The 11,495-nt window shown below is 41.9% G+C and overlaps 1 protein-coding gene across 12 annotated transcripts in view; it reads right to left on the bottom strand.

Annotated features, from left to right (window-relative positions):
- LOC119905259 (ankyrin repeat and SAM domain-containing protein 1A-like) overlaps window positions 1–11,495 on the bottom strand; it is a 61,590-nt gene that overhangs the window by 3,063 nt on the left and 47,032 nt on the right. For 9 of the 12 annotated variants that reach the window (XM_038722088.1, XM_038722091.1, XM_038722090.1 and 6 more), the window contains 10 exons: window positions 6,472–6,570; window positions 5,554–5,700; window positions 5,000–5,107; window positions 4,585–4,755; window positions 4,333–4,470; window positions 4,180–4,251; window positions 3,990–4,076; window positions 3,401–3,538; window positions 2,139–2,321; window positions 809–907 (listed from right to left, as the gene is read on the bottom strand). In XM_038722088.1, the coding sequence (XP_038578016.1) occupies window positions 809–907; window positions 2,139–2,321; window positions 3,401–3,538; window positions 3,990–4,076; window positions 4,180–4,251; window positions 4,333–4,470; window positions 4,585–4,755; window positions 5,000–5,107; window positions 5,554–5,700; window positions 6,472–6,570 (1,242 nt within the window). The remainder of the gene's footprint in view (window positions 1–808; window positions 908–2,138; window positions 2,322–3,400; window positions 3,539–3,989; window positions 4,077–4,179; window positions 4,252–4,332; window positions 4,471–4,584; window positions 4,756–4,999; window positions 5,108–5,553; window positions 5,701–6,471; window positions 6,571–11,495) is intronic. The other 3 variants (XM_038722097.1, XM_038722098.1, XM_038722099.1) reach the window with 1 other exon arrangement.

Genomic DNA, 11,495 nt, shown 5'->3' with positions numbered 1-11,495 from the left:
ACCCTCACAATCAAGTCCAGTGACTGTTTTCATGCATATGAATATTATATAATGCATACATCCTATTGCCAACAGGCCTCAGTGTCTTGTGTTGACATTTACCTCAAATTTTAAAGTTGTGTTTGTGAATAAGAATGAAAGGAGTAACATCCCAACCATAGCAAAGCAAAACAATTCATTTTAACTATTACATTAGGTGTTTATTGACAACATTTGTCAACAAAGATAACTCTTCCTGTGGTCACCCATAAGTATAGGCTGGTGTAACAGCTAATGAATGACAATATAGTAAAACATAGTTATTATAATATAAAATATGTCCTCACAGGAGAAGTTATAATTGTTTATGAATAAATTCATGAACACTTAAATGTCTACATTAGTGTGTTATAAACCATTTATTTAAATTATATAAACTGCTTATAAATGTGTACTTTTTTTGCAAAGTAGTGTACTTCACTAACAATACGTTTAGGACATTGTACTCAATCTACAGCTACACCATTAAGACCCAACCACTGAATGAGCTTCTCTGTGAATGTTAACATTGCTTGCGTTGTGTGTTTCTGCCAAACTGTCACTAGAGGGCAGCTGAGTTAAAAGTAATTTTCAAAGCATTCATCAGTCCACATGTGGCTAAGTGTAGGAAAGTAATAACAATATATATTCACAAAGACAAAATGGGTTAAACACAAATGGAGAATTATGTTCTTTTATGGTAGGGGGGGGGATAGGAAGGCAGAAAAAAGAAGCAAAGTGTGAGAGCACCGAGATGGGACAGGATGAGACGAGGGTGTGAAGGCAGCACCTGGGCAGCAGGGCTGGTAGAGTGCAGCGGTAGGAAGGAGGGACGGTGGGTGGTGCAGGTGTAACAGTAACAGCAACGACTGTCGAGAGGAGGAGAGTCCTGGGAGAGATAAACACCGCCAGGAGGAGAGAGGAGAGGAAGAAGAAGAAGAAGAAGGGAAATAACACAAGAGAAACAGACAGGAGGAAGGAATGAGAGAGAAAAAAGAGAGAGAGAAATTGACACAGATTTGCATAGCATGAGACATGAGGGGTCTGAAATAGCCAACACAAGTCAGACTGGGGTTGTACTGGGCAGCTTACGGGTGTGGGCGCATGAGGCAGGTCGTTTCTGGAAAAGTGCATTTGTTTCAATAAAGGTATAAAATGTATTTAGCAAAAATACAAAGGTGAGGCAAACACAAGAGGAGTGACAGTAAACATCACATTGTTACATGACTCTGTTCAGTTCATTAAGCTTCAGCCGGAGATGTGTGTATGACTGGTCCCCAAGGTCTAGTTACCTCATTTATATTCAGCACAAGCTCACTTCTTAATGGTTTAATGCTAATGGCCAGACAAACGGCAGCACAGTGTAATCATAATGATGTGAAAAGCTGTAGACTGATACAAATGTTCTAAGACTTGTCTAATGTGTTTTGTGGATTTGATTTGAAAAGGCTAGAATTATGTTTCCCTAAAAACATTAGTTGTTACATCAGGTACATAGAGTAGAGATTTCTGGCAACGCTTCACCTTCTTCCAAGGTGCATGAGGAAGGGGGAGAAGGGAAGGAAGTCTGAAGATGTTAAAACAACACTTCATTTCTGACACTGTGGCCCCACCCTCAGACAAAAGTAATTTATAAACTGGCACCATTAAAAGCTGCCAGATTAGCCATTAGCAGCTCCTGTTTGCAATATACCTGTGATAATCAAGAGTGATAATGACGTCCCCAGGAAGTGTAAGTCCATCTCAATCTAAAAATAGGTCTATCATGTCTGTGTGTTCAGATTTGACTGAGTTATGACTGAGAAGAGAGAGTCCAAATTTTGATGCAAATTGCAATTGGGCGCTCATTTGGCTTTAAAGTACTTTAACTGCCTCCATGGGCTGTGCGTCACATCCACTGCTGCTGCTCCAACTGCTGGATGTGTCGATCAGCAGGCCAACCACAATAACTAAATTTCTATTGTTTTTACATAAATTACAGAACACTGTACCTTTCACCTCACACAGTCCCGGGGCTGCAGTAGCAGAAGTAGTCTTTGTGCTGGTATTAAAATACTGCCACTAAACCCTTCCATGTCTGTACATTGTGTCTTGTTTGACATGTTTGATGTCCAACTCACCCCTGACTTCCTTACACTGCCTCGTGGTTTGGGTACAGGTCGACTTGACTTGGTCTCAACAACCTCTGCACCGGATCCCACTGGGAGGTTCTGGTGCTGTTTGGTCCTCTGGGCCTGGAGAGCCAGCTGGTAGGCTACCTCAAACGCCTGGCCAAGTGTCAGTATAATCTCATAGGTCAGGTTCTATACAGAAAGGGTGAAAAAAGAAGGGTAGGCAGCCATTTTTAAATATTTTCCCAGCCTCCCAGCCTCCCAGCACAGAGAACAACACAATCCGCAGCTTACAGTGAGACAGCAAAACGTCTAAGACTTCATCAAAACAAAATTGCATAACAAGGAGAAGTGCCTGAACTGGATACCTCCGCTTTAGCTTAGTATTAAAGCTGCTACTGCTCTCTATTGTTATATCCTGAGAGCTTCCAGATATGAACAAGCACCTCAGACTAAAGACAGAGGATTCCAACTTCACACTACATGCCTGGGGAAGAAAAAGCAATCATATGGTAGAATCTGACACAGGGCACTGAAATCATCTGCATATCCTTTGATGAAAAATCTGCCCTGAGACGACTACGTCTCTCGTTTACTCAATGCCCTGGTGTGTCTGTTGCCTGACGTGATCTGCTCTGTGTTCCCTCTCTGTGTGACAAGGGTGGTGTCTGGCGGAGGCTGATAGCAGCACCATGATCAATACATTTTAAAATAACTGATCTAATGGCTGCTGTGGCCTTTGACGGTTATCAAGCTTCTTTAGCACTGCAAGGGGAAGCCCCTTGTTTCAGCCCCACAGAGGACATCACAGAGCTCAGAGAACCCGCAGAGGAAACTGAGCATTGTTAGGCTGACTTTACTCTGGAATGACCCTGGCTGCATTATGAGGCAGATAGCAGGATAATCATCATATCTCATGGGCACAGAGTAGGTAATGGAGGGCTAGTTATCATCGCCAGAGTAGCACTGTGTCTACAAGGAGGCAATCAACTCCAACTGAAGCGTGACACCTTGTGGAGATAGGCCAGTCTGGAGATAACAATATTGACCGGGGACGGCGGTCACATCTCCTCATCCTAAGTGTGGGGAGGTGATGTTGGAGGAATTCAAATTTACCAGAGAGGAACATTTTCAACACTCACCAGAAATTCTCCTTGTAGTATTTTCACCTCATGTGCATAAAAAAACCAGCCGACATAATTCACCTTCAAGACAGATAGACCAGCGTGTTTTCTTGCCCCAGGGGGACGAGACTGCCAGGGCGTCCTTACCACGTCTACTGTGCTGAACACGTGGCAGTAGTGGTGGCTGGTCTGCAGGTCCTTGGTGATGTAGGCAAATGTGCACAAGTCCTCTGGGTCCTGGGCTGCACACGAAATATTTCGGATCTCATGCTCTGCGATGATGTTCTGCAACGAGTAGAAAGTAGATGCTATTATCACAACACAAACAAAATATGTCACACAGAACTTCAATGCTATAAGTGGTGCATTTTGTGTATCATAAATTATGATTTAAAATACGACAAGCAACAGTCAGTAAAGAAGAGGCACTGAGGCACAAATAATGTTTCACAGCCATCACAGTGAAGTGTAGCCATACAAAGAAATACAGTTTTATTAATGTCAAATAAATGTCAATATGAGCAAACTTACTCCCCCGTCAGGATATGCAAACATGAACAAATCTGACATGGCATGACATTTACAATCACAGAAAAGAAGCTTGATCTAAATAAATACCACAAAAGAAAACACTTGCACTGGGTTCACTTTGATTGAACATTATGACTCGAAAAACATGCAAGGTTAAAAAGTAAACATCGACAGAGCAGGGCAGTGTACGTGTGTAGTAGCTAACCTTACTGGCTGCATCAATGAACTTCACACCCTTGTAGGTGATCGAGAGGACGATGGAAGGGACTTTTCTCATTTGTTCTGTTGACCTCTGGAGGAAAGAGGGACACGAAAGAAAGGACGTTAAGGTGATTATCCATCGCTTATATAATTGTGTTGGTGTCCTGAGATTGGATAAGAAAATTGTAGCATACCCGCATTTTGGCACAGGCGTCCTGCGTTGACTCAGTACCCCGTAGATCCTTAATAAGCATGGAACCGAGGTACTACAAAGCAATAAGAGAGATATTGGTGTGTATGTTCAATGAAAACTGCATCGTGGAAGAAGGAGTAAGGCGGAAACGTACATTGGCTTCGTAGGCGCAGGATTCAAAGATGAGTTTCTCAGGTTGGTGATGCCAGTTCTGGACTGGGGCGTATGGTGCTGCCAGACTAGGCGGCCGCAGGGTCAGACGGGGCTCTCGATGCCGTTCTTCATACCGTTCCTGAAAGAAAGAGATTATGATAAGACTAGAACAGGGCCGCTATAATCACTACAGCACATACTGAAGGATACAATGTACTGATGAAATGAGGGACAGAGATAAACCTAAACATACATGTGATTTATGTCGTTCACTACGATATCTTTGGGTAACGTCATAATCAGCATCTGGCACTTTTTTCCTCCCCGGCTCTCCCACTGGCAGCAGAGGGTCCATTGAGCGTCCCGTGTAGGATTCTATCTGACTGAGGGGAGACGAGGTCTTGGATCCTGGCAGGTCTTGGCACTGGAAAAACAGAGTCATACGTGGTTAATTGTCCCATGAAGTACGTTACAGTGCTTGACCCATCACAAAAAACCCTGCAAAATGTGAATGACTGAAACTAACAGAGCCAAGCTTGAAAGGAAGGAAAACCATCAAACTATTATGTATCCATTCTTACCACACGTGTCATATTAAAGTGTAGGAAAAGAGAAATGCAGATACACTTGAAAGTTGTAAAACAGTGTAGGAGTCTGTGGTTCCTCACCCTGATCTGAGACAAACGAGGAGGCTTGACTGGAGGTTCCTCATAGGGCCTCTCCGCTAAGGAAGCAATGATGCGTTTCCTGTGTCCAAGTAGGGAGATCTTTAGCACCTGGAGGAAAGAGGGAATTATGTAGTAAACATGTAGGGCAGCATTGAGGAAGCAGAAGTGCTGGAACATTGGAAGCCAAGAAACATCAGATGCTGCTAATTAACTTTCCTTTAAGTCATCAAGCCTTAAATGAGACCCTAAATGCCTAAATAATTCTCAATAAAGCCTTTGTTTTGCCATTTTGATTTTTTTTCTTTTAACCTCCTCTTAAACCGTCACTACCTTAAATATAACAGGTTTGTATGAAGCTTCAGAAACAGCCTCCCCAATATTCAACATCAAAGTTCTATGTATTCACCTTCAAAGTTTGAGTTCCCTACCTCCCCAAAACAAAGCTGGAGTAAACTGTCAAACGTGTCCCTTATCCTGAATTTTCTGTAACACCATATAAAACTAATTTCACCCTCTGATACTCCTCCTAGTCCATGTACGTCACTGTGACTCACATTGACAATCTCCAGTTCCCACAGGTTTTTGACACAGTCCAGAGAGCGGTAGCCGCTGGCCAGGAAGTTGTGCAAGTACTCTTGTAGGCCCAGATTCTCCAGCCAAGAGGACAGGGAGCTGCTGCCGTCACAGCCCAGCGCTTTCACCTGTAGATTTATAAGACTTAATCATTCACTGGTGCTCTGAGGGACAACGTCTGAGCCTATATGCTTTTTTTTTTTTTTTTACCAATTTACCTGTCTGACTTTTTAAAGGAAGTTGCTACAATTAAAAATGATAAGTAAAATCTTGCAGTCAAAAAGTACATGGATATTACTTTTATCTTACTATTATCTCACAACCCCCCCCCCCCCGACAAGATAAATCTGTGGGGGGTGGGGGGTTGTGAGATAATTAATGAGAGGAAATTACAAAAATATTCATTATTCATTCTGTGGACGTTTATCTTCTGTGAAATGGGGTTGGGTAATTGGGTAATCTTAGTTTCTTGGGCCCCAAAGAACATAAAAAGTTATTTAAATGAAACCTTCTGACAAGTTTAGAGGGGAAATCACTTTTTCACAAGTTCACAAGCAAAAGAGGATAGAGACTATTGGTTAAATCTTTTAACAATGAATTGTATTTCATAAGCTTATCGTATATATTTTTTATGTTAGATCGTAATATGAAAAGTAACTATTTTTTTTGATAAATGTAGTGGAGTAACAAGTACTATATAAAGTAAGTTAAGCACAAGTACCTCAAAATTGTACTTAAGTACATTGAATGGGTATATGTACTTAATGACTTTCCATCACTGCATTACTGCCTTGGTATTAAGGGGAGATAAGCACCTTGTGATCTAACATCACATGCAATGCAAGACATTGAATACTACGCTGTGATGAGTACTGAAGTAGTAATCGATGTTTTTTCACCTTGGGTAACGAACGTGCTGCATGCAAAATCTTCTTTCTGTGACTTGGGTCTGTGATCCCAATCTCTCTCAGGTCCTGGTCCTCCATTACATTGCTCCCCTATAGAAGAAATGACAAAAACAAAACAGGATATGAGAATTTCTAAAAGCCCGTCATCGGCAACAATACTCACCTAAATACAGTCCCTGCAAAAGAACACAAATCAAGTGATGGATTTCAGGCGGTCCCTCTGGTTTGAATAAATTATACTTTATAAACACTAAAACACAAGCTGACTGGTTCCAACTAGTTTAGACAAATCCTCCCCGAGAAGAGCCTATGCTAGAGGGTAATCATTGACCACATGCAATGAAAGAAAAAAAATTAGGTCAATTACTTCTAAATGAGACTCCTCACTGGGACCCTAGGTAATGACTGTAGTAAGGGGGCATCAATAACTCCTCAAATGAGATGTAAGTGTGTAGTGCAGGGGACTGACAGGGATGTGTGGGAATGATGATCAAAACGCGTCTTCACACAGTCCCACCTTTGGGACGGGGTGGCAGGTAATTGATTATAGAGAAGGAGTGATAAATCAATGTCAGAAGTGCACAGTGGTCAGCAATATGAGATGGAGGGGTAGAAAACTAGTGCATCGATAGTAGATAAGACTATAACTGATGGCTGCCGGGTGTGGGGTCAAAACACCCTGGGGGGGGGAGAGAATGACATGCAGCAAAGGGCTGATGGGTGAAATCAAACCTGGGTCTCCGCCTTGTACATGGTGCGTGCTTTACCAGGTGAGCTTACAGGTGCCCCAAAAAGCTTCTATTTCTAAACTCAACGGTCTGACAGTCAAAATCAATTAGTTCATCTTATTGACTGTAGGACAGAGAGCCATAAACGCTAACTGTGTTACTTCTAAAGACGGGTCAGCAACTATGTTAAAGTATCATGATGCTCTATTGGAGCTGCTGCCTCAGGAACAAATTGTGACAGCTCAGGGCACATGTGGCTGACTCCTCAATATGAACCTCGAGCTAATCCTAAGGTGCTCACCTCTGCGCACACACACACACACACACACACACACACACACACACACACACACAACGGGATAGAAGAGACGCTGTCTGTAGGTCAAACCTGACAGCCTGTTTTTCATGCAGATGCTGTGGATGCTAACAAGGGGTGGAAAGGATGAGCAGGGGGGAGCAGCGACTCTGTCAGTGATAGTAAAACAGTAAAAACCGCAGAGTAATCTGTGTAATGCTGCTTGTAGAGTCACAATGTTAATCAATAATTTCTCAGAGTAAGCCACTGATATACAGTTTTACAATGATACAACATTCAGAGAGCATACATATGTAATATGAGCAGACTGGTTAAGAGTGCATGTAAGAAAGAAAGACAGACAGAGAGAAGGAAAGAAAAAAAACAGAAGAACAGATAAACAATGGAAATACAGAAAGAAGATCAGGAAGACAAAAGATGGACAGACAGCAAGGCAGTAAGAAAGAAGAACATTAAAACAGACAGAAAAACAGATAGAAACAAAGAAAGAAAGAAAGACAAAAACAGACATAAAGTAAGAGACAAAAAGGTGCAAAAAGAGAAAGAACAGGAAGGCAGGCAGACAAAAAGGACAGAACTACAGACAGAAAAGTTAAGAGGAAGTTAGGAAAGTTTGGAGCTACATGAGTGCATGAACTCTCCAGAGAAGTAATGTCGGTCATAACTATGGTGAAGCACGGCCCCTAGTTAGAGCTCATATTGAGCACAAGACATCACAGAGCCACTCTTTTGCTTTCTTAATACCTCGCACCAAACTGACAACCCAAAGCCCATTATCTCTGAGCAGCAACACGCTGATCGCTGCCTCTCCAGCTGAGGATTGAAACTATTTGGAGAGCTGGATGGATAATAGCACTTTCACAGTGCACGGATCATTGCATTACTGTCCCACTGGAGATTAACTGATAAATGGCTCTGTGGGGGGAAATACAGCTGTAACAGACTGTATCTACAGTCTTTGCTCCCATTCCCTGGGTTGTTTTCTGCACTTTTTTTGAATTTTAAGATGCAGTTTTTGATATGCATCACTGATGTAAGCAAAGGAAACGTAAGTGCAGGAAACAACCAATTTAAATATGTTTCACTGCAGATTTTGTGGCTTATCAAAATGTTAGCGGTGAAAAAGTAAATTGTGTTATCAAAACAAAACATCTGTTATGAAAAAGTCCTTCTGGGCCAAGTGGGTTTGATAGACACTGACATTAGTGCTGAAATGATTAGTCTATTCATTAATCAACTAGTCGATTCACTAACAATGATTTGTCTGTCTGGTCTTTGAAAGGTAGCTGAGTTGATGAAACTCCCATCTCCCGCAACATACATATTGAACTCACCTCTGCTTATCTTGATAAGCCATTTATCACCACACAAAGACTTTGAAAACACAACACTGTTTTCCCTCACCACAGGCTCAGCAGGTCTAAAAGTGAGAGTCTGTTAGTTGAGGGAAAGCTTACATCAGCACAACATGGGTGAAAAGGATACATCATCTAGCAGTGTAAACTAGGTGGGGTTTTTTTCCTGTGCGGCCCCATCCATCTCTCCTTTCCCCTGTCCTCTCATTAAAATGCTTCTCTCTCCTCCGCCTATCCAGAGAGCAGCCACAGAGGTCCCTCTGGTTTAAAGCACTCTGAATTCAGGCCAGGGGCTTGAAGGCACGGATCACTCGTCCCGACTGTCTAAAGGACAGCTAACCAACAGAACTGAAAATCATAGTTTGTCCTCCTGTCATAAGTTCACAGGGGCCAGTGAAGAAAAACAAAGGGAGGAAACTGTGACAGAATGTGCAAAGATAATAAATAAATGTTTTAAAATGAACCATGTATTCAATTCAATTCCTAAACAACTGTTTTTCAAATGGGTAAATGGACAACGCATCGCCACTATTCCCCCAACAGAAAAATCAATTAATCCATTCCCAATCCTTGAGCTTCTACCGCATGATGCTATTACTGAATTTCCAATTTGTCTGCAGGCTTTGGTGGCATTGACTCTTTCCAACATAACAGCTTTGCATTTATCTAATGGCAGAAAATAACAATTAGGACAGAAAAAAGGGGAAGAATCACCTTTGCTGACATGAAACCTTAAAGTAAACAACAAAAAGTAAAGTTGTTCTTCTCTAGCCGGCTCCATGAGTGCTTGCTTCAAACAAAGCGCTATCCCTGCAGAAGTTACTGTTGCCTCGAATACAAACTAACTTGGAGCTCCTCCGGCTGACCCTGTCACAGCCGACCACACAGCAGAAAGTAGAGCAAGGAAAGAAGGAGCCCTTTTGTTTCAAAAAGCATTACTTGTCAGTACCAGCGAGGGCTGGAGAGCTGCGTGGCCGCGCAGAGCTTGTTTCATTGGGACATTTGCTCCACGAGTCGGTAAAAAGTATCTAATTGGTTTCAGAAGAGGCTTGTCTCTGCTTTGTTGCTTGAACACAATACAATCACTGCTGTTATTGATCCACTTTTAGAGCGAGCCTGCAGGGTACACAGAGATCACAGCGGTCTGAATGACAAGAGTAAACACTGTTCAATTAGTGATCTTACTCCACATTGGCTACAGCTGACATGCTTTGCTCAAACATTGTTTTTAAGTGTACTTCATATGCACGTTTGATGATTTGAGCTTTGTGACATGGTGCATTATCCTGCTGGAAGTAGCCATCAGAAGATTGGTACACTGTGGTCATAAAGGGATGGACATGGTCAGCAAAAATACTCAGGTAGGCTGTTGCATTTAAATGATGCTCAATTAGTAAGGAGCCCAAAGTGTGCCAAGAAAATATCCCCCACATCATTACACCAACTCCACCAGCCAGTTGATACAAGGCAGGATGGATCAATGCTTTCATGTTGTTTACGCCAAACTGTGACCCTACCATCTGACTGTCGCAGCTGTAATCGAGAATCATCAGACCAGGCAAGTTTTTCCAATCTTCTACTGTCCAGTTTTGGGGAGCCTGTGTGAATTGTAGCCTCAGTTTCCTGTTTTTAGCTGACAGGAGTGACACCCAGTGTGCTCTTCTGCTGCTGTAGCCCATCTGCTTCAACGTGTTCGACGTGTTGTGCGTTCAGATGGTATTGTGCATACTTTGGTTGTAACGAGTGGTTATTCGAGTTACTGTTGCCTTTCTGTCATCTCGATCCAGTCTGCCCATTCTCCTCTGACCTTTGACATCAATAAGGCATTTTCGTCCACACAACTGCCGCTCACAGGATATTTTCTCTTTTTCGGACCATTCTCTGTAAACCCTAGAGATGGTTGTGCGTGAAATTCCCAGTAGATCAGCCCGTCTGGCACCAACAACCATGCCACGTTCAAAGTCACTTAAAACCCCTTTCTTCCCCATTCTGATGCTTGTTTTGAAGTTCAGCAAGTTGTCGTCAGCACGTCTACATGTCTAAATGCATTGAGATGCTGCCATGTGATTGGCTGATAAACTATTTGTGTTAACAAGAAATTGAACAGGTGTACCTGATGAAGTGGCCGGTGAGTGTATGCATGAGTTTGTGTGTTATTTAGAACTTATAAACCAATAAATTGTGAAATCATAAAGAAATCAATATGAAATGTTATGTTTTCACTCTTATTTTCAGAATAAGAGAATAAAAGTTTTATTGGAGTTCAGTTGATGAATACAGATACAAAATATGAATCCAATAAAAAGTATGTTGTTATGAAAATAAGAATGAATAAATAAACTTTTACAAATTACTGGTTTATTTTCATATCTGACACAATGTATTAATTCATAATTCCTTAATATTGAACATTTTGGGGCTCCATGAATCTGGATACTACTAAGACAATTAAAAAATATCTGTCTGGTAACACAGCCAACAATGGAACAGAGTCTGTTCCTGTTCTATCCACTCTGATGCACAAGAGCACACTGAACACACTTTAGCAATGTTTAGCAAAGACAAGGTGACTCAGAAGGTAATTTTCATTTCCAAATGTAACCAAAAGGTGATTTT

This window comes from Micropterus salmoides, unplaced genomic scaffold (genome assembly GCF_014851395.1).
Source record: "Micropterus salmoides isolate LMB-PRFRI ecotype aquatic unplaced genomic scaffold, ASM1485139v1 Ms_hic_scaffold_16, whole genome shotgun sequence".
Lineage (NCBI taxonomy): Eukaryota > Metazoa > Chordata > Actinopteri > Centrarchiformes > Centrarchidae > Micropterus > Micropterus salmoides.
Note: the sequence above shows the minus strand (reverse complement) of the source record. Positions and strands in the feature narration are given on the sequence as shown.